The sequence below is a fragment of the Muntiacus reevesi genome, chromosome X, assembly GCF_963930625.1.
Source record: "Muntiacus reevesi chromosome X, mMunRee1.1, whole genome shotgun sequence".
Taxonomy (NCBI): domain Eukaryota; kingdom Metazoa; phylum Chordata; class Mammalia; order Artiodactyla; family Cervidae; genus Muntiacus; species Muntiacus reevesi.
Genome location: NC_089271.1, coordinates 28,930,457 through 28,954,212, shown reverse-complemented (window position 1 = coordinate 28,954,212; position 23,756 = coordinate 28,930,457). Strand labels below are relative to the sequence as shown.

The following is a 23,756-nucleotide window of genomic DNA, read 5'->3' as shown; positions in this document are numbered from 1 at the left end:
GCATGCTGAGGTTCCCAAGGTGAAAGAAATTTTGAGCCACTTCCAGTCACCCCTGTCCCTGACCTCCCTGGGACGGCAGCAGGGGCTGGACTCTGTGGGACTCTTACTGTTCTGTCATCACTGGCCCCTTTTGTCCTCACTTGGATGGGACCTCTTGGATGTCCTCTCTTAGTCCACCCTGAGTCTTCCGGTCTCAGATCAAGGCCCACATCTCCCTGAGTTCCTGGGGCTGGAAGTGAGGGGTGACATCTGGTGACCTCTGCCTGGGGTGTCTCAGGGCTGACAGGGGCTGGGACTTTGTGGGTTCCCACTGCTTTGGGTAGGTGCTCATCTAAGACACCTCCTGGGTCCTTACCATGACTCTGTGACTCCTGGCAGGATCGGGAAATCTCTGTCTCGACTTGAGGTCTCTCCCCTCCCACTAAGGCCCACATCTCCCTGAGACCCATTAGAAAGCAGCGACATTTTTCTGATCTCTCTAGCTATAGCTGTGTGTGGACTCCTGATGTGGACAGTCAGGAAGAGATTCTGCACTGCCCTCTGTTGTCGTGGGGTAGGTGGGTGGTCCCCTCAATTCTTAGGTCCTCTCCTGTGCCCCTGCTACTAGCTGCAAATGCTCCAGCAGTGGACCTGAACCCATACCCCCATCAGTGGGTTCCTCACCTCCTTGTGAGGCTCTGGGCAGAAGCGAATGTGGGTCATCTGGTCCCCATGCCTGGGTCTCCCAGGTCTGAGAGGAGTGATGTGACTATGTGGTTCCCTTCCTTCTGGGTGGGGTTCTCACATGTTCATTCAGTGTTACCACTGTGACTCCTTTTAGGAACGGGGCTTCCTCCCTATGTTGAATGAGGCCTCACCTATTAGACCCAAACCCTGATATCCCTGAGACCATCCTTGGAGGAAATGAGAGGGCACCTCAGCCTGAGAGCTCTAACCCGGCTTCCCAGGGCGACGGCAGAGGTGGCACACTGTGTGGGCTCTGCTGTTCTGTGGGAGTCAGTTGTCTCCTTCCTCACATAGAATTGGTGCCTCAACATCTGTCATGGCCTGGGACTCCTCGTTTTCTGCTGACCTGGGCAGCCGGACCTGAAACCAAGGCTCTCTTCTCCCTGGGATCCCACAGGCAGAAGTCAGGGGCACCAGAGCTGGCCAGTTCTGCCTGGGATCCCCGGGGCTGACCCCAGAGGTGGCATCAGATGTGGTTCTCTCTACCATGTATGGATCTTTCCCTCGACTCCGCCTCCTTCCTGGGACTGCCTTCTGCCGACCTGAGCCCAAGACCCTGTGAAAACGTGCTCACCTTTCCCGGACCCAAGCTGACAGAGTGAGCCACATCCTGCCAAAGCTGATTTGGGGCTGTGCTGCTAACCACAAGGGTGGGACTCTTGATGCCCCCTCCCCCCCAGTTCTGGAGTCAGGGGCTCCCTCTGTCCTCACTCAGGATTCTGGCCTCCAGTTTGGGTATGGTTTGGGAGCCCTCCCTCTGCTGACCTGAGTCTACATTCCCCAGAGCAAAGCTCTCACCTCCCTGAGTGGCTAGAGGAGATGCTGGGGGCTCCACACCCAGCTACATTGTTTTGGATGCCCAGATCTGAGAGCAGGGCTGTTCTTTAGAGCAGCAATCCGCTTGCATGCTGGGTCTGCTGACTAGCACTGACAGTCCTAGTTTGACTTCTTCTAAGACTGAGACTCCTCCCTATGCCTAATGGGGTTACCTTATCTATCACTCTATATCTTTATCTATTTACCTATCACAGCCATTGCTTTTATTATGTAACTGGTAGTTTCTACATTTTAACCTTCCTCACCTATTTCTCTTCTCCCCCACACCCCCAACCCTAACCCCCATCAACCACCTGTTTTTTCTCTTATGTTTACAACTGTTTCTGTTTTTCAGATTCCTCGTAGAAGTGAAATCATATAGTAATTCTTTTTCTCTGACTCATTTCACTTAGCATACATAATACCCTCTAGGTCCATATCCTTTTATATAAAGGCCTTTCTCTATTTGAACGTCCCTTATCCCCAATGCCCACCACTCCCTGCACACCACGCAAAAATGACGGCCTCAGCCTCAATTACTCTATGATAATTTGAACCTCTATGGTAGGGGTCCAAATCTTCCCATTCTAATGCCTAATGATCGGAGCTGGACGGGGTGTAATAACAACAGAAATAAAGTAACAATGTAACGCACTTGAAGCATCCTGAAACCATCCCCTTAGCCTACCCCACCCTACCCTCAAGCCACCCCACCCTCCTTTGTCCACTGCATCATGCCCCTCCGCACAATGCACCCCACTCCATGCAAAAATTGTCTTCCAAGAAACGGGCTCCCCGGTGCCAAAAAGATTGGGGGCCACTACTCCAGGGCACTACAGCATTGGTGGCAGGAAGGGCTTCTGTGCAGTCACCACTTTGGTGAGCCACCACCCTGTGAGCGCCCAAAGTCCCATCTTTCCACCTGTTGAGGACAAGACCACTCCCAACGCATAGAGTCCATCCTCTTTAAACAAAGCCGCCCGACCCACCACCGAACCTCCACGTGGCAAATACAAGATGGCTCCTGGGCCTGCAACTCAGGACAGGGCGTGTTACACTGCAGATTGCAGGGGTGGGATACGGTTGGGTTACTTCTTACAGGGACGGGTTGGGAAATTCACTTCAGCTACATTCAGAACCTCACCTTGGCTCTGGAGGAGTCCGGTACACTCGACCTCCACTGAACAGACGCTGCAGCTTCCAGCTGTGCTCCTCTCCTCGAAAGCGGAAGCGGAAAAGGAGGGGCAAAGGAGGGGCGCTGCATACGTTCGTACGTGTGGCCTCCCAGGGGAGGGGCAAGGGCAGGGGGGCGGGGGAGGGGGCGGGGGCAGGGGCCACATGCTACAGGAACCCGGTAGCTCAATATTCATCCGTCCCTGGGTCCTCCTTGTGCCATGTATCAGAGCCAGGGCGCCTCCTTCTATGAACCCGAATCCTCCAGCTCCCAAAGCTCTCGCCTTCCCAAGTCCTTAGTGAAGGGAATCAGGGCACTGCTCTGAGCATCTCTGCTCGTCAGGAGGGGCGCCACTCTGTAAGCCTCCTTCGTAGGGGGAGAGACCCTCTCACTAGCACTGACGGTCCTCACCTTAAGTCCAGTTATGGTCAAGATGCCCCCCTCTGCAGATCTGGGGTCTGATTCTGCTAGAGGAGGCCCTGCCCTCCCTAAGATCACACAGGTTGAATGAGGGGACCACTCATAAGGAGCTCTTCTGGGTCTCTCAGGGCTAAGAATTTACAGAATTCTGTTTGGCTCCCTCTCCAGGGGTCCCCTCTAACACTCAACATCGCATGTGAGGTCCTCCTTGGGTTCAGGTCTGTCCCTCTGCGAAACTGAGGCTGATCCTATTAGACAAAGGCCTCATCTTGCTGAGACTTTCCAGACTGAAATCAACCTGACATCTGTGCCCAGCGCTTCCTGGGCACCACAGCATCAGGTATTTTCCAGGGCCTCCTTTTGTAGTGTGTGCTACCATGAATCCACTTTCAGGTCCTCATATTGACACATGATAAATCCTGTAACTCCACACTCTGCTTTATGAAGCTTCTTGTCTTACATCAAGGTCCTAGTCTCCTGAGAATTCCACGTTGGAAGTCAGGGTGATCCTCATATGATCGTAGTTCATTGGGGCCTCTGATAACAGACAGTGGGGATGCAACTCTAGTCCTTTTGGATTCCTTTTGCTCAGCATACTCACTACATCTACCACAACCTGGGTCTCCACATTCTCCTGATCTAAGATTCCTCTTCTTAGTCTTTGGATGACCATTATATTCAGCAGTGATTGTCTCCTCAGTCCTCCTTCATGGAGGTTCCCATATCAGCCGCTGTCACTTGATTAAAGGCTTCCTGGGAAATGCATATTCCTACAGACACTGAACAGTTAACCTCTAGCATATGTTGGAGAAAACAGGTCTTGGTCCCAAAAGTGAACTAAGATTAGGAAAACGCAGCAGAAATCAAGGAACTCAGGAAAGATGTTATGCTGTCAAGAGAAAAAGAGCTGATATATTCCTTCTCTTCGGCCAGATTTAGGGTATCTGCTTAGTTGCTCAGTCATATGTGACACTTTGCGACCCCATGGACTGTAGCCTGCCAGGTTCCTGTGTCCATGGGGATTCTCCAGGCAAGAATACTGGAGTGGGTTGACCTCCTCCAGGGGATCTTCCCAACCCAGTGATTGAACCCAGGTCTCCCGCATTGCAGGCAGATTCTTTACCATCTGAGCCACCAGATTTAGGGTAGTTTTAAAATCTTTACTTTCAGTACCCTCCTGTTGTTGATCCAGTGGTTAAGACTCTGTGCTTCCAATGCAGGGGGACTGGGTTCAATCCCTGGTCAGGTAACTGGATCCCACATGTCACAACTAAGAGTTTATGTGCCACAACTAAAAGTCTCACATGCCACAACTAAAGAGCCTGCAGACATGGCAACAAAGATCCTGAGTGTCACAGCTAAGACACAGCACAGCCAAAAAACAAATTGAAAAACATATTTTTACTACAAATAATAAAATATTTACTGTCTACATAGAAGGATAGCACCAGATAAACTTGTAAGCCCTTGATCACTTGAGGGTATCTGATTTTGCACATGCAGATGATCATATGGTTACTAAGCATTATCTATTTGTCTTCTTTATTTATCACTATTAATTATTGGTGATGTGTTATGTGGCAGTATTGATGGGAGGGAAGTTTGGGGGAGAGTGGATATGTGTATATGTATGACTGAGTCCCTTCACCATTCACCTGAAACTATCATAATATTGCTAATTTGCTATTCCTCAACACAAAATAAAACAAACAAACAAACAAAAAACTGTGCTTCCAGTGCAAGGGGTGTCAGTTCAAACCCTGGTTGGGGAATTAAGATCCCATGTGCTGCATAGCAAATCAATCAATCAATAAAAGATCATCAAAGAAAAAAGTGATGGGGATTCATGAAAGAAATAATTGATAAGCTAGATTCCATTCCCTTTAAACTTCTGCTCTGTAAAAATACACCATCAAGAGAACAAGTGAGCCATAGTCTGGGAGAAAATATTTGCAAAAGACATATCTGATGAAAGCTCTAATCTAAAATATACAAAGAGTTCTTAAAATTCATAAGAAGACAACTAACATCTAATAAGAAATGGACAAAAGATATGAATAGATACCTCACCAAGGAAGAAACACAGATGTCAGACAAGCATATGGAAAGATGCTCCACATCATATACCATTAGGGAACTGCAAATTAAAAAAACAAGCAGATACCATGACATGCCTCTCAGAATGACCGGCATCCAAAGGACTGAAAGCACCAAATGCTAGTAAGGATGTGAATTAACAAGAACTCTTATTCATTGGTGGTGGTGATGCAAAATGGGAGAACCACTTTGGAAGACAGTTTGCAAGTTTCTTAGTAAACTATACACGTTCAGCACTGCTGGTAGGAATGTAAATGGGTACAGCCAGTATGGAAAACAGTATATGGGTTCCTCAAAAAATAAAAAATCACACGTAACACTTTCCGCAATTCCACTACTATCCAAAGGAATTGAAATCAGGACCTCGAAGAGAGGTCTGCATGCCCATGTTCATTGCAGCACTACTCATAATAGTCATGACAGGGAAGCTGCCTACCTGTCCAGTGACAGATGGATGGATAAATAAGTAATATACACATACAATGGAATATCATTCAGTCTTAAAAAGAAGATAACTTCTCCAGTCATGGCAGCGTGGATAAATCTGGCGGAATTCATGCTACAGTGAAATAAGCCAGACACAGAAGGACAAATACTGCATGTCCTTTACATGAGGAATCTAAAATGGTCTAAGTCAAAGAAGCAGAGAATAGAGTGGTGGTTGTCAGGGGCTATGGGAGGGTGAATGAGAAGAAATTGCAGACTTAAAAAATATTCACAGGCTAAAAGCTGAGAGTTATGCCCAGCGAGGGCATAGTGTGCCATTCTAGCAGCTTCTGGGCATCATCCCACCTCAGGGGAGTGTCACCCTGATTTCCGAGAAACTCTGTGGATAGAAGGTAATGTGAATAAAACATCTAATATGCACATTGCTTACCTGCACTGGAACAAGAGCTACAGGATACATTCCATGCCAGCTTCACGTGATTTCTGTCTGATTTACTCACAATCCCAAAGCACACGCAGACCCAGAAAATACTGCAAGTTTGGTTCCCAACCCCTGAAGGACAGTCAATATCACAATTGAGTCACAAGAAATTTTTGGTTTCCCAGTGCTTTCATAAAATTTATGTTTACACTATACTGTAGGCATTATGGGCCATAGCATTATGCCTAAGGACAATATAGATATCTTAAACAAAAATACCTCTTTGCTAAAAAAATTGCTAACCATTATCTGAGCCTTCAGTGAGTCCATCTTTTTGGTGCTGAGGGTGTGAACATTGCAAGAATTATCAAAATGTGACACGCAGACATGAAGTGAGCAAACGGTGTTGGAACCATGGTGCCAAAAGACTTGCTGGAAGCAAGGTTGACACAAACCTTCAATTTGGTAAAGAAAAAGAACAAAGAAAAGAAAATCAGTTCCTGTGAAATATAATAAAGCAAAATGCAACAGAGGGAAGTGCCTATAACTGTCAAGGGCAGTTTCCCATCCCAGGCTTTGTCTTTAAACTATGGGGCCCACCATGTGAGAACTTGGTCCCTGGTCATGATTACTGCAGCCTCATCGAACCCACCACACACTCAACTTGTGGTTACTTCCCACATAAAGACTTATATTTTCCCAAGGCCCACCACTACCTTTAGTCAGTCAGTTCTGTCACTCAGTCATGTCCAACTCTTTACGACCCCATGGACTGCAGCATGCCAGACATCCCTGTCCATCACCAACTCCCGGAGCTTACTCAAACTCACGTCCATCGAGTCAGTGATGCCATCCAACCATCTCATCCTCTGTCATTCCCCTTCTCCTCCTGCCTTCAACTTCTCCCAGCATCAGCATCTTTTCCAATGATTCAGTTCTTCACATCAGGTGGCCAAAGTATTGGAGTTTCAGCTTCAGTCCGTCCAATGAATATTCAGGACTAATTTCCTTGAGGATGGACTGGTTGGATCTCCTTGCAGTCCAAGGGACTTTCAAGAGTTTCCAACACCACAACTCAAAAGCATCAATTCTTCGGCTCTCAGCTTTCTTTATACTCCAAATCTCAAATCCATACATGATTACTGGAAAGACTATAGCTTTGACTAGATGGAACTTGTTGGCAAAGTAATGTCTCTGACTTTTAATATGCTGTCTAGGTTAATCATAGTTTTCCTTCCAAGGAGCAATCGTCTTTTAATTTCATGCTGCAGTCACCATCTGCAGAGATTTTGGAGCCCCCCAAAATCAGGGAATTTACATTTGACTGCTGTCATGTCACCATTTTCCTTATAAATAACTGCTTTTCAGCTCTGTAACTTTATGGTCAGTGGCTAGATCTTTTTCTTAGCTCTCCAAGTACAAGCATGGAGCCTTGTAAGAGCAGACACTCAATTAATGTTCGGGGAATAAATGGGCCTGTGAACATGAGGTTCAAATTATTAGAATTTAATTCTACATTTTTGAGTTAACCAAGCATATACTGTTGTTTATAATTTTGTAAAACACAGAGTACAAGGGATGAGGAATCCAAATACTGGCCATCTTACTTTTCCTATGCTTCTTGATCCCACATATTTTACTGCTTAACTTTTTCTTATTTTCAAGGAAATAACATATTGCAATGCCATTTTGTCTTGAACTGGCTTACTAAATAATATGGAAGCTTCCCCATTTGTTTTACACAAGAGAAAAAATCTTATCCTTAAGACCAATAAACAACAGTAAGTGTGACTGATGTCATTCATACACTTAGATTATAAGCTAGATAAGCTTTGGTTTAGGAGCATCATTTGAAAAGCAGCAAGAACATAAAAACACAGGTTTATCTCTAAATTCCCCATACAGAACAGGAACACCAAGGTATTTTACACTGTGAACCCTCAGTGATGTCCAGCCCTGTACTACTTGGAACACTGAATACTCTCTTCAGCCACAAAGGGCAGAATTTGCCTCAGCTTTACTAGGTGGAAGGAACTGCTGCAGAAACACTGGGACATCCGCTGGCTTGGGCCCTCTCTTCCTCATCTTTCAAAGCCTCTTCATAACGACAGTGGAAGGCACTGGGATCCAAATGGTTGGTCCTGGCCAGGAACTCCAGGACTCTCATCTTGCTCGTTTCAGCATGTGCTCTCGGGCCCCACAGGAACTCATAGCATGCTGGACTGCTGCCGGGCACTTGCCGATATTCCAAATATTTCAGCTCCACCAAATCTTGGGTGATGAGCTTCTTGGGCTCCCCAAATAAGAAGTGCCTCTTCCCAGCATAGATTTTCATCTTACCCAGGAAATTCCAGATGTATTCCTCTGTGGCGCAGTTGCCCTTCATGAAGATCACACCCAGGAGATTCATCAGGAGACCGGTCTTGGGAAAACCCCTGCCACGGTGCACAATCCCGTTGCGGGGGAGATTCATCTTGCTAACAAGGACATAAGAATGCTTGGCAGTGTTGTCTTTCTTCACGTCAATACCAAATACCACCTCCATGCTCTCCGAAGCTCTTTTGAGGATCCCGAGGAATCGATTTTTGTACTTTTTATCGATGATCTTCAGCATATGCACTTTACTAATGGGTTTTTTCGTCTTATACATGCGTAACAGGAACTGCACCAACAGATTCGTCGGACTGGTTAGTGAGCGTTTTCTAGACCGCACATTGGAGAGAGGGGCCTGAGAGGAATTTCGCTTTTTTGCAATTTTCCCAGTGGCTCTTTTGGATGATCTTGTGGAAGAAACACCTGCAGGCACAGTGGTGGTGGCCAGGGCCCCCCGAGGACGCTTGAGATGTTTACCAGACCTAGCACTGGGCTTTCCCTTAGCATCAACCCCCGGACCAGGACTGGAGGAAGAGGAGCGTGCTTCCGTCGTGGTGGCAGTGACCTGTGCACCCCTCAGATCCTGGGTGCCATGCTGAGCCTGGCGGCGTTTTTCAGAGGTGTGGGGCTTACCCTTCTTACCCCTGTTACCCCGAGGCATGGTGACTGTGGTCAGGGACAACAGGCAGGAGCGCAGGTAGAGCAGCACGTGATCTGGGCAGAGAGGAGAGAGGAAGAGAGGATGAAGCGCCTGTGGCAGGGAGGCACCACTCTGCCTTTAAGAAGGCTCCCTCTGCAGGTTTCCATGTGGGCACTGCTCTACAAACCCAGAGGACTGTGAGTCTGATCACCCTGTCCCCTGAGAATTCTGTGGAAATAATTAAGGTGAGACTCAGGCTGCAGGCTGCCAGCCCTGCCGCCTGCTTCCTGAGGCTGAGGAGCAATAGGCCAGTCCAGTCCTTGAGGACATCCCCCTCCATTCTTGACGGTGGGGGTCCTCTCGGTTCACATTCAGGACAATCATATCAACTTTTGGCATGGCCTGGGCCCTATCCTCTTTGTAGTTCTAAGGTTATACCCCAAAGCCTGGTCCTCATCTTCCTGTGATACCTGAAAAAGTGAGGAGGTACCTTAGCCCAGTGTCCCTGGCAGGGGGCACCCACAGCAGTCAGCTCTATAGAACTCTGTCCTGGGCTCACTGGGGTTCTCCGTCCTCTTTCACTGTCTTGCCTTGGCTCTAGGTAGAGCCTAGGACACCCGTGTCTGCTGCACTGGTGTACCTCCTCTCAGACAAAGGCTCTCTTCAATCCCATACCATCAGAAAGAAAGGAGGGTTCACATACACCTGACTTCCATCCCTGGGCTTTTCAGGGCTGTGAGCCAGGAGGGGGGTGGGGGTGGGAGGTGGTGCTCTCTATTGTTTTCCCTGTTGCAGGGTGAGTGCAATCATCAGTTCTTTCAGGGTCCTCACACTGACTCCTCTGAAGCCCTGGACCTCCTACCTTGGCAGAATTGAGGCCATTCACGTATTCTAACATCCTCACATCTCTGAACTCTCCAGACAGAAGTGAGAACTCACTCAGCTTCACAGATACTCGTTTCCACTTGGAAAAGAGCCAAAATTTATGACAACTTACACTTAGAGTTGGTGTTTACCTTAGACCTCGTTCCGGTCTGGGCAGAACTCAGGACTCCTCCCACCAAAATCTGGGTAGTTCAGCTTCAGAGCAAAGTCCTCAATTCCCCGAGTCCCTGGAGGGGCAAAATCAGGGTACTACTACGTGACTACCCTTCACTGGAGCCTCCCAGATACGTAGGCGCTCTGCTTTGTGATACCACCCCTAAATGGGGAGGGGCCCCCAATCAGTACTTAGGGTGCTCACTTTACTGCAGTTAGGACAGAGGTATCCTCCATCTGCAAGCAGGGGCTACTACTGACCACGGCCCCCCCATCGCTGAGACTTCCCGGGCCGAATTCAGTTTGATGGCTCTGCCGGGGCTTCCCAGGGCTCACAGCAGCAGTGAGACTTGGTGCGGCCCTCTTTGTTATGGGCTAAGTGGCCCCCTGCCTCAGTCCCAACTCAGTCTTCACCTCAAATCTGGACCACCGCTGGGAATCCACCCTCCGCTGGCCAGAGGTCTGACCGCCGGACCGAAGTCTTTACTTCCGGGAAACTGTAAAACGGAAGTCAGCATGATTCATTTCCGGCCATGATGCGCAGGGTGTCAGATAGCTCACGGGGGCATGGAGGCACGGGGGCATCCAGAGTGGCGGGGGGTGGAGGAAAGCCGCGGGAGGGTGTACTATGGTCCTCATTTGGAGTCCCCATCTTCATGTCTGTTAGAGTCTGACACTCCTCCCTTACCTGAACTGTGTCCACAAGCCTCCAAACAAAGCTTCACCTCCTAGAGTTCAGCAGGGGAGAAGTCCAGGAATTGAGCTCGTGCGTGCTGCTTTGTGTCGCCATCTTTACTGCCAGTGCTGCGTTAGCACTCGGGCCTCTCCCCATGGCTGGAGTTGGGTCCTGGATTTCTATTATAGAGTCAAGTAATCTCTTCGATCTTAACAGAATCTCTTACAGATCAAGATTTACGAATAACTCAGACCAACAGTGTTGTAGGAACCATCCCCTCCCGACCACAGAGGCAAAACTTTGTGGGGTTAGTTTTGTTACAGGAGGGGGCAGTGGTCCCTTGACTGCACATTCAAGTCCTCACCTTGCCTTCAGATCAGTCCTGGGAATCCACTCTTGTTCAAACGAACGCCCTGAACAGCAGTCAGAGCTCATTGCCACCAGCACGGAAGTTGGGGGGAGCCAATTCTGGCAATGGCTACCCTGTGTGGGGTCTCTGAGTGATGATGGCAGGGACGGGGCTCTGTGGGGACCCCATGGTTCAGTGTTGTGCAGTCCCTGGGTCATCCCCTAGGGTCCTCTGTGCACCATCTGTCAGAACCCGAGTCCGTTTACTCTATGGACTTGAGTTCGCCTGCCCACAAACAAAGCCCTACTACTGCTGCTGCTAGGTCACTTCAGTCGTGTCCGACTCTGTGTGACCCCATAGACGGCAGCCCACCAGGCTCCCCCGTCCATGGGATTCTCCAGGCAAGAACACTGCAGTGGGTTGCCATTTCCTTCTCCAGTGCATGGAAGTGAAACGTGAAAGTGATGTCGCTCAGTCGTGTCCGACTCTTAGCGACCCCATGGACTGCAGCCTACCAGGCTCCTCGGTCCATGGGATTTTCTAGGCAAGAGTACTGGAGTGGGGTGCCATTGCCTTCTCCAAAACAAAGCTTTAGCCTCCCCAAATCTGCAGTGGGGAGTCAGGGCGCTTCTCTGAGCATCTCTCCCTGACAGGAGGGATGCTACTCTGTGAGCCTTCCTCCTTGGTGGGAGAGACCCTCTCATTAGCACCAATGGTCATCACCTGTACTGTGGTGATGGCCAAGATGCCCCCCCTCCTCAGAACTGAGGTTTGATCCTGATAGGAAAAGCCCTTCCCTTGCTGAGACCAGACAGAAATGAAGAGGTTTCTCATCCTTATAACTCTGCCTGGAGCCTCTGGGGTTAGGAATAGGGGCAGGGGTCTGTAAAGTCTCCTCATTTGTGGGTCTAGTGGTACTCATTTCTTCACTCAGGGACCCCACCATGATCCTGGCCAGTCCTGGGACCTGACCCTCCAACCTGATATTCTCCCTCTACTGAACTGAGGCCATTTTTCTTAGAGTAAGACTTTGACCTCACAGAGAACTCTAAGGCTTGTAGTAGGGAATGCCCTGTCTGGGCTTTCTAGGTTTGAGAGCAAGTTTGGGCAGGTCTCTGCATCACCTATATTTTAGGGTGATTGTCCCTCCAGTCCTCACTCATGTGGGTCCTCATTTTGTCTATCTCTTGGATTAATAGGTTCCTGGGCTACACCACATCCCTGAAAAATCTTGAGAAGTCTTCCTAAAGTAAACCTTACAGTTTCATGTCCCAGACTTGACGTGAGATGGGGAAAATGCCACAGAAGGCAGGGGCAGGATGGGGTCTGGTCCCAGAGAAAAATGTTGATCTCTCTGTTTCTGGAGGGGGAGGAGATTTAGGATGGGGGGGACACATGTACACCCATGGCTGATTCATGTCAATGTATGGCAGAAACCACCACAGTGTTGTAAAGTAATTAATCTCCAATTAAATTAATTTTAAAGAAAAAAAAAAAAACCTTAGCCAGAGTCAGTCTCTCATGTGAACTGTTTTAATTAGTTATAGGCATACCTTTAAAAAATTGTACTTCACTTAACCATGCTTCACATATATTGTGTTTCATTACAAACTGAAAGTTTACAGTAACCATGCATTGAACATGACTATAGCACCATTTCCCCAAAACCATGTGTTCAGTTGGGCTCCCTGTGCCACATTTTGTAAATTTGTGAAATATTTTAAACTATTCCCATATTTTATTCCTTATGGTGATCTGATCAGGTCTCTGTTACTATTGTAGCTGTATTTTAATTTTAAATTAAGCTATGTACATTTTTTAGACATCTTCTAGTAAGTGTACAATAGGATTAACAACTTTTATAAGCACTGGGAATCTCCCAAATTCCTGTGATTTACTTTATGGCAATATTCACTTTACTGCAGTGATCTAGAACCCAACCCACCATATCTGAGATATGCACACATTTCTAAAGGAAAGGAGCAGTCCAAGATGATTTTCTGCTATTTGTTCTCTGACACTGCATAGAGAGATGATTTTATTGTCACTATCATCTATTTCTCCTCCTCATTGCTGTTATTTCCTGAGGTAACCTTCAAGGCTTTGTGCCTGAAGAAGTGTATTGGAATATATCCAGAGTCCTTACTTTTATCCCAAGATACATTTGAGTGTTAAGGAACACAAGTTCTGCTTTAGGACAAGAGGAGTACAACAGCGTAGGATCTAGAGGAATTCAGAGAGGAGTCTAATTCCAGGCCTATCAGTCACGAGTGTTCCCCAGCAAGGGCTTGCTGCCTGATGCATATGGAAGCCAAGACGATGGAACGGGCTTTGAGAGAAAAACTTTATTCTAAGGTGAAGTGGCAAGAAGACACGAGGTAGGGCTCTCAAATCTGTCTCCTCAACCCAGAGTTTGGGGTAAAATTAAAGGGTTTAGGGGAATTGCAAACTTGGAAGCTAATTGGTTAGTCTTGAATTAGTTCATGTAAGCTATTCATGCTGCTAGAAGCCAGATTTTCCATATTGAAGGACTCCATACAGTTCTCCCATGGCAACATTCCTACTCTGAGAGTTCCACGACTGAACCCTTTTGGTTTGGGGGTCATCCTGGAAACGGGGGCTCCTTTTTTGCACTTGCATAGTGCTGCCTCTAAAAATAACTCAGAAAAGAAAAAAAAAACCTCAAGGTTTGATTAATCAATAATCGGTTTTAAGGAGGCAAAACCAGTTTAAACTGGTCAACGCTTTATGTTTCAATCCCCCCATTTCTCTTTGTACATTCTTCAAGCTTGTGGGAAATCATCCTCAATTTGGTTAATGATTTTCAAATTGTGTAGAAAATGATAATCCCAGGTCCCAGATTTTTGTACCAACAGGACTGGAGTGTTATATAAGCATTGACAAGGTTGGATTAATTGGTATTTAAGAAAGGTGATCATCAGAGGCTTTGTTTCCTTCACATGTCTCTTTACAGGCTATTGCTTTAAATTTGGTGTTTTGGTGCCTGGATGGAATTTATTACTATTGGGTCAGCTGTCTTGGCTCTTCCTGGCCATTCATCAGTCCTCAGTGAGCTCTGCAGTTGACTGACCGATTTCTTCCACTGTAGTGCTCAAAATAGATTACATCTTGGCCAGCAGAGAGCCTGGATCAGTTGTCTTTAACCAATGCTTGCTGCCTCTTCCCAGCTTTCATGGATTGCAGTCAACATCAACCAGCACTCTTATCCGGAACTTGAGGTCTCTGGATGAGGCAGAAATGTTGGCTTCCCCTGGAAAACCCTTGCATTCATGGGAGCTGTAGGAAGGCCTTCCGGGCTTGTCTTTCTGTGGCTCAGAGTGCTTTGTTCCTTTCTAGGACGAAAAAGGGGCAAACTAGAGGCATTGTCCCTTAATTTAGGACCCAATTCCATCTCCTAGTTTGTTTTCTGGGAAGACTTGGCTGTATGAATTCCCTGGAGAAGCCACTGAGAAGAATGGACAGTCTCAAAGGTGACCAATTTGGATGTGAGGGTTGATCACTTAAAGAACCCTGAAAATTTTTGCATTATAGGTGGTCGTCATAGCATAGCTAGAGAGTCACACGTGCTACCCAACTTCTAAGGAATTTGTCCAGTTCCATGACTGGAGCCCATGTGGTCAGAGGCTCCTAATATTTCTGCCCCGCCATGTGCTGAGGATGAGCTTGTCTACTGAAGAGAGGCCCATGGAATTTCAGGCTCTGTCTCACTCTCCACCTTGAAAATCTTACCTAGTGAGGAGGAGGGTGGAAGAGTGATTGCATCATGTTGAAGAAAGTGAAAGAGGAAGCTGTCTTAGACTCAGGCAGAGCTGACTTTCAGAGAGCAACTCAGGAGCACACACGTTTAAACACCAATTTCCTCACTTCCTTTCTCTGCATGCTGGGGTTTAATCTTTCTGGTAGATGACCAAATCATTTTACCACTCCAGGAGAGACTTCAGACATGCAAATCTAGATGTCTGGGCAATTTCCAGGGGTAATACCTTCAGTGCAAGTCCTCTATGTAGCCCATGGCCTTTAGCACCACAACCAATGGCTATTTCTCCTGGTAACATTTGATTTTTAACATCACACACACACACACACACACACACACACACACACACACACAATTCTAACTCCCTGTTATTCTGGCTGATACAAAGGAGGACTAGACTTTTTGGACACCAGAATGTGTCCAATTGTATAAAATTCCTTTAACCTGGGCTCGTGGTTTGTTCTTCTGTGGGGGGAGATTTTTCTTGCATTACACTCCCTCATTTTACATTTATGCTCGCACCACAGCAAGGTAATCAGGGCTGGTTTCATTAAGAATACACTCGTGTGGAATGCCAAGTATCATAAGAGACTACTAAAAACAACTATATGCAAATAAAATGGACAACCTGGAGGAGATGGACAAATTCTTAGAGGTATAACCTTCCAAGATCGAACAAAGAAGAAACAGAGAATGTGAAGAGACCAATGCAAGTACTGTAATTAAAACAGTGATTTACAAATTTCCAATAAAAAGCCCAGGACCAGATGGTCTCACAGGTGAATCTATCAAACAGTTAGAGAAGAGTTAATACCCATCCATCTCAAACTCTTCTGAAAAATTGCAGAGGAAGGAACACTCCAGAGGTCATTCTATGAGGCCACCATAACCCTGATAGCAAAACCAGGCAGAGAAACACACAAAAAAAGAAAATGACAGGCCAATATCACTGAAGAACATAGATCCAAAAATAGTGAATAAAATACTAGCAAACCAAAAAAGAAAGTCTCTTCAATAAGTGGCGCTCTGAAAACTGGACAGTTACATGGGAAAGAATAAAATTAGAACATTCTCTAACACCAAACACAAAAATAAACTCAAAATGGATCAAAGATCAAAATGTAAGGCCAGACACTATAAAACTCTCAGAGGAGAACCTAGGCAGAACACTCTTTGACATAAGTTACAGAAGTACTTTTTAAAAAATTTATTTTTCATTGAAGGATAAATACTTTATAGAATTCTGTTGTTTTCTGTCAAACCTCAACATGAATCAGTCATAGGTATACATATATCGCCTCCCTTTTGAACCTCCCTCCCATCTCCCTCCCCATCCCACCCCTCTAGGTAGATACAGAGCCCCTGTTTGAGTTTCCTGAGCCATAGAGCAAATTCTCGTTGGTTGTCTATTTTACATATGGTAATATAAATTTCCATGTTATTCTTTCCGTACCTCTCACCCTCCCCTCCCATCTTCCCATGTCCATAAGTCTATTTTCTATGTCTGTTTCTCCATTGCTGCCCTGTAAATAAATTTTTCTGTGCCATTTTTCTAAATTCCATATATGTGCATTAGAATATGATATTTATCTTTCTCTTTCTGACTCACTTTATTCTGTATGATAGGTTCTCTGTTCATCCACCTCATCAGACCAGACTCAAATGCGTTCCAGTTTATGGCTGAGTAATATTCCATTGTGTGTATGTACCACAAATTCTTTATCCATTAATCTGGCAACAGACATCTAGATTGCTTCCATATTCTAGCTATTGTAAATACTGCTCCAATGAACAATGGGATACATGTGTCTTTTTCAATTTTGGTTTCCTCAGGGTATATGCCAAGGAGTGGGATTTCTGGGTCATATGGTGGTTTTATTCCTAGTTTTTTAAGGAATCTCCATACCATCTTCCATAGTGGCTGTATCAATTTACATTCCCACCAACAGTGCAGGAGCATTCCCTTTTCTCCACACCCTCTCCAGCATTTATTGTTCGTAGACTTTTTGATGATGGCCGTTCTGACTGGTGTGAGGTGATATCTCATTTTGGTTTTGATTTGCGTTTCTCTAATAATGAGCGATGTTGAGCATCTTTCCATGTGTTTGTTAGCCATCTGTATGTCTTCTTTGGAGAAATGTCTGCTTAACTCTTTTTGCCACTTTTTGATCGGGTTGCTTGTTTTGCTGGCACTGAGTTGTATGAGCTGCCTGTTCAGTTCAGTTCAGTCCGGTCACTAAGTTGTACCTGACTCTTTGCAACCCATGGACTGCAGCACGCCAGGCCACCCTATTCATCACCAACTCCTGGAGCTTACCAAACTCATGTCCATTGAGTCAGTGATGCCATCCAACCATCGTATCATCTGTTGTCCCCTTCTCCTCCTGCCCTCAATCTTTCCAAGCATCAGGTCTTTTCAAATGAGTCAGCTCTTTGCATCAGGTGGCCAAAGTATTGGAGTTTCAGCTTCAGCATCAGTCCTTCCAATGAATATTCAGGACTGAGTTCCTTGAGGATGGGCTAGTTGGATCTCCTTGCAGGCCAAGGGACTCTCAAGAGTCTTCTCCAGCACCACAGTTCAAAAGCATCAATTTTTCATCACTCAGCTTTCTTTAAAGTTCAACTCTAACATCCATACATGACTACTGGAAAAATCATAGCTTTGACCTAATGGACCTTTGTTGGCAAAGTAATGTCTCTGCTTTTTAATATGCTGTCTAGGTTGGTCATAGCTTTTCTTCCAAGAAGCAAGCATCTTTTAATTTCATAGCAGCAGTCACCATCTGCAGTGATTTTGGAGCCCCCCCAAAATAAATTCTGTGACTGTTTCCATTGTTTCCCCATCTATCTGCCATGAAGTGATGGGACCAGATGCCATGATCTTAGTTCTCTGAATGTTGAGTTTTAAGCCAACTTTTTCACTCTTCTCTTTCACTTTCATCAAGGAGCTCTTTACTTCTCTTTCACTCTCTGTCATAAGGGTGGTGTCAACTACATATGAGATTACTGATATTACTCGCAGCAATCTTGATTTCAGCTTGTGCTTCATCTAGCCCAGCGTTTCTCATGATGTACTCTGCATATATATTAAATAAGCAGGGTGACAATATACAGCTTTGATGTACTCCTTTCCCTATTTGGAGCTGCTTGTATATTTTGGAAATTAATCCTTTGTCAGTTGTTACATTTGCTGTTATTTTCTTCTATTCTGAAGGTTGTCTTTTCACCTTGCTTATAGTTTCCTTTGCTGTGCAAAAGCTTTTAAGTTTAATCAGGTCCCACTTGTTTACTTTTGTTTTTATTTCCCTTACTCTAGGAGGTGGGACATAGACGATCTTGCTTTGATTTATGTCTTCGAGTGTTCTGCCTATGTTTTCCTGTAAGAGTTTTATAGTTTCTGGTCTTACATTTAGGTCTTTAATCCATCTTGAGCTTATCTTTGTGTGTGGTGTTAGGAAGTGTTCTAATTTCATTATTTTATACATAGCTGTTCAGTCTTCCTGGCACCATTTTTTGAAGAGACTCTCTTTGCCCCATTGTATATGCCTGCCTTATTTGTCAAAAATAAGGTACCCATAGGTACGTGGGTTTACTTCTGGGCTTTCCATCTTGTTCCATTGGTCTATATTTCTGTTTTTGTGCCAGTACCATACTGTCTTGATGACTGTAGCTTTGTAGTATAATCTGAAGTCAGGAAGGTTGATTCCTCCAGCTCCATTCTTCTTTCTCAAGATTGCTTTGGATACTCAGGGTCTTTTGTGTTTCCATATGAATTGTGAAATGTTTTGTTCTAGTTCTGTGAAAAATGCCATTGGCGAATTGATTGGGATCACATTGAATCTATAGATTACATTTGGTAGTATAGTCATTTTCACAATATTGATTCTTCCTACCCAGGAACATGGAATCTCTCTCCATCTGTTTATATCATCTTTGATTTCTTTCACCAGTGTCTTATAATTTTCTGTGTACAGTTCTTTTGTCTCATTAGGTAAGTTTATTCCTAGATATTTAATTTTTTGTTGCAATGGTGAATGGGATTGATTACTTCATTTCTCTGACTTTTCATTGCTAGTATACAGAAATGACAGTTATTTCCATGTATTGATTTTGTATCCTGCAACTTTGCTGAATTCACTGATTAGTACTAGTAATTTTCTGATACTATCTTCAGGTTTTTCTATGTATAGTATCATGTCATCTGCAAACAGTGAGAGCTTTACTTCTTATTTTCTGATCTGGATGCCTTTTATTTCTTTTTCTTCTATGATTGCTGCAGCTAGGACTTCCAGAATTAAGTTGAATAACAGTGGTGAAAATGGACATCCTTGTCTTGTTCCTGATCTTACGGGGAATGCTTTTAGTTTTTCAGCACCGAGAAGAATGTTTACTGTAGGCTTACCTTTACTGTGTTGAGGTAGCTTCCTTCTATGCCCATTTTTTGAAGAGTTTTAATCATAAATGGGTGCTGAATGTTGTCCGAGGCTTTTTATGCATCTATTGAGATTATCATATGGTTTTTATCTTTTAATTTGTTAATATGGTGTGTCACATTGATTGATTTGAATATATTGAAGAATCCTTGCATTCCTGGAATAAACCCAACTTGATTATGCTGTATGAGTTTTTTGATGTGTTGCTGAATCCTGTTTGCTAAAATTTTGTTCTGGATTTTTACATCTATGTTCATCAGTGATATTGGCCTGCAGTTTTCTTTTTTTGTGTTGTCTTTGTCTGGTTTTGGTATCAGGGTGATGGTGGCCTAGTAGAATGAGTTTGGAAGTGTTCCTCCCTCTGCAAGTTTTTGAAAGAGTTTTGGAACAATAGGCATTAGCTCTTCTCTAAATGTTTGATAGAATTCTCCTGTGAATCCATCTACTCCTGGGTTTTTGTTTTTGGGGAGATTTTTTATTACAGCTTCAATTGCACTGCTTGTAATTGGGTTATTCATAATTTCTATTTCTTCCTGGTTCAGTCTTGGAAGATTGAGCTTATCTAAGAATCTGTCCATTTCTTTCATGTTATTCATTTTATTGCCATATAGTTGTTCATAATAGTCTCCTATAATCCTTTGTATTTCTGCATTGTCTATTGTAACATCTCCTTTTTCATTTCTAATTTTGTTGATTTGGTTCTTTTTTGTTCTTCATTAGTCTGGCTAAAGGTTTGTCAATTTTGTTTATCTTCTCAAAGAATCAACTTTTAGTTTTATTAATGTTTACTATTTTTATTTCCACTCTATCTTTGTGATTTCTTTCCTTCTACTAATTTTGGGGTTTTTTTGTTCTTCTTTTTCCAGTTGTTTTAGGTGTAAGGTTTGGTTGTCTATTTGACATTTTTCTTGTTTCTTGATGTAGGATTGTATTGCTATAAACTTCCCTCTTAGAATTGCTTTTGCTGCATCCCACAGGTTTTGAGTTGTCATGTTTTCACTGTCATTTGTTTCTAGAAATTGTTTGATTTCTCTTTTGCTTTCTTCAGTAACCTGTTGGATATTTAGAAATGTGTTGTGTAATCTCCATGTGTTTGTGTTTCTTACAGTTTTTTTCTTGTAATTGATATCTAGTCTCATAGCACTGTGGTCAGAGAAGATGCTTGATATGATTTCAGTTTTCTTAAATTTACTGAGGTTTGAATTTTGCCCCACGATGTGGTCTATCCTGAAGAATGTCCCATGTGCACTTGACAAGATGTATTCTTCTGCATTTGGATGGAATGTCCTGACAATGTCAATGAGATCCATCTCATCGAATTTATCATTTAGGACTTGTGCTTCCTTATTAATTTCCTGTTGATGATCTGTCCATTGGTGTGAGTGGGGTGTTAAAGTCTCCTACTATGATTGTGTTACTGTCAATTTCTCCTTTTATGTCTGTTAGTGTTTGTCTCATGTATGAGGTGCTCCTATGTTGGGTGCATAGATATTTACAATTGTTATGTCCCTCGATCATTATGTAGTGTCCTTTCTTATCTCTTGTAAACTTCTTTATTTTAAGGTCTATTTTGTCTGACATGAGGATTGCTACTCCAGCTTTCTTTGGCTTCCCGTTTGCATGGAATCTATTTTTCCATTTTCTCACTTTCAGTCTATATGTCTTTAGGTCTGAAGTGGGTTTCTTGTAGACAGCATATATATGGGTCTTGTTTGTGTATCCATTCAGCCAGTCTGTGTCTTTTGTTGGAGCCTTTAATCCATTTACATTTAAAGTAATTATTGATATATATGTTCCTATTGCCATTTTCTTCATTGTTTGGGGTTGATTTTGTAGATCCTTTTTCTTCTCTTGTATTTCTTGACTATATAAGACCCTTTACTGCTTGTTGTAAAGCTGGTTTGGTGGTACTGAATTCTCTTAACGTTTGCTTGTCTGAAAAACTTTTTATTTCTCCATCAATTTTGAATGAGATCCTTGCCAGGTACAGTACTCTTGGTTGTAGATTTTTCCCTTTCAGTACTTTAAATATATCTTGCCATTCCCTTCTGGCCTGCAGATTTTCTGCTGAAAGATCAGCTGTTAAGCATATGAGGTTTCCCTTGTATGTTACTTGTTGCTTCTCCTTTGGTGCTTTTAACATTCTTTCTTTATGTTTAGTCTTTATTAGTTTGATTGGTATGTGTCTTGTCATTTTTCTCCTTGAGTTTATCCTGTATGGGACTCTCCATGCCTCTTGGACTTGATTGACTATTTCCTTTTCCATGTTGGGGAAATTTTCAAATAAAATCTCTTCAAAAATTTTCTCCTACCCTTTATTTCTCTCTTCTTCTGAGACCCCTATAATTGGTGCTTTTGATATTATCCCAGAGTCTCTGAGACTATCCTCAGTTCCTTTCATTCTTTTTACTTTATTCTGGGCTTCAGAAGTTATTTTCACCATTTTATCTTCCAGCTCACTGATTCTTTCTTCTGCTTCAGATATTCTACTATTGCTTCCTTCTAGAGTATTTTTAATTTAGTAATTATGCTGTTTGTCTCTGTATGTTTATTCTTTAATTCTTCTAGGCCTTTGTTAATTGATTATTACATTCTCTCCACTTTGTTTTCAAGGTTTTTGATCATCTTTACTCTCATCATTCTGAATTATTTTTCAGGTAGTTTGACTATCTCCTCTTCATTTATTTGGACTTTTGTGTTTCTAGTTTGTTCCTTCATTTGTGTATTATTTCTCCGCCTTTTTTTTTTTTTTTCTTTTTTAAACTTATTGTGTTGGAGGTCTCCTCTCCCTAGGCTTCAAGGTTGAATTCTTTCTTCCTTTTGGTTTCTACCCTCCTAAGGTTGGTCCAGTGATTTGTGTAATATTTGTATAGGATGGGATTTGTGCTGACTTTTTGTTAGTTTGTTTGTTTTTCCTCTGATGGGCAAGGCTGAGTGAAGTTGCTAATCCTGTCTGCTGATGATTAGGTTTGTAATTTTGCTTTGTTTGTTCTTTAGATGAGGCATCCGGCTCAGGGTGCTACTGGTGGTTGGGTAATGCTGGGTCTTCATGCGTTTTTCTTTGTGTGAGTTCTCAGTATTTGATAATCCCTGGGGTTAGTTCTCTGGCAGTCTAGGGTCTTGGAGTCAGAGCTTCCACTCCAAAGGCTCAGGGCTTGATCTCTGGTCAGGAATGAAGATTCCACAAGTGGTTTGTTATAGCATTAAGTGAGATTAAAAGAAATATCCCAAAACAAGAAGCCAAAGATGAACCCCAGGCAAATGGTTGTTAGAAAATCAGGAAAATAATAATTAAAATAATGGAATATACACGTATACATATACACCCATGAGGAAAGTCAAAACATTCTAACAAATAAAGTAGAATTTATTTGACCCAGTGAACATAGGAAATCAAAAATTATCGTTATTATATTATAGTTAAGAACAAAACTAACTAAAGCACAAAGTGGAAAACAAAACTAGAGCAAGGTGCCAAGTGGGGAATACAGCAATGAAAACAAAACTAGCAAATATTTTGAGAGGAAAGAAAGAAAAGAAAGAAAGAATAGATATGCAAACTTAAATAGAGGTAGATGAAGAAGGTTTATATAAAGATTAACTGCAAGGGAAAAGAACAGTAGGAAAGGCAAACAATGGAATAAATGTAGAAAAAAAGAATAGGTTTGAAAAAATTAAAAATTAAAAGTATAAAAAAAGAGAAAAGAAAAAAATGGAAGAAGAAAGAAAAAAGGGGGAAAAAAAGGAAAACTCCACAGAACTACAAAAGTCCAACGTAGATGCAGAGGTTTATAATAACAATAAAAAGTTTGACTGAATATACATATATACATATACACCCATAAGCAAAATCAAAACACTCCAATGAAAATAAAGTACAGTAGACTGACCTGGCAATCAAAGGAAACCAACAATTATGTCTAGCAGAACAAAACTAACTAAAGCACAAACTGGAAAACAAAACTAAAGCAAGGTGCCAACTGGGGAATAAAGCAATGAAAATAAAACTAACATATGTTGAGAGGAAATGAAAGAAAGAATAGATATGCAAAGTTAAATAGAGGTAGATAAAGAAGATTTATATACATGAAAGATTAACTGCAAGGGGGAAAGAACAGTAGGAAAACAAAGAAATAAATTTAGAAAAAATAATCATAGGTTTAAAAAAGTAAAAATTAAAATTAAAATAAGAGAAAAGAGAAAAAAAAACAAGGAAAACTCCCCATAACTGCAAAAGCCCAATGTAGAGGCAGGGGGTTTATAACAACAATAAAAAATGTGACTGTGAAAAGAAAAAAAAAGCTCAAAACCTTAATTAGATTTCATTGTGCCACTAAAATCGACAACTACAACAGGGGGGTGGGGTGG

The 23,756-nt window shown here is 43.4% G+C and overlaps 1 protein-coding gene across 1 annotated transcript; it reads right to left on the bottom strand.

Annotated features, from left to right (window-relative positions):
* Positions 1–8,121: 8,121 nt before the first annotated feature.
* On the bottom strand, positions 8,122–10,810 carry LOC136154394 (melanoma-associated antigen B3-like). Its single transcript, XM_065916691.1, has 2 exons — positions 10,714–10,810; positions 8,122–9,188 (listed from the first exon to the last, which is right to left on the bottom strand). Exons 1-2 carry the CDS (start codon positions 10,808–10,810, stop codon positions 8,122–8,124), a joined length of 1,164 nt encoding a protein of 387 aa, XP_065772763.1.
* Positions 10,811–23,756: the final 12,946 nt, after the last annotated feature.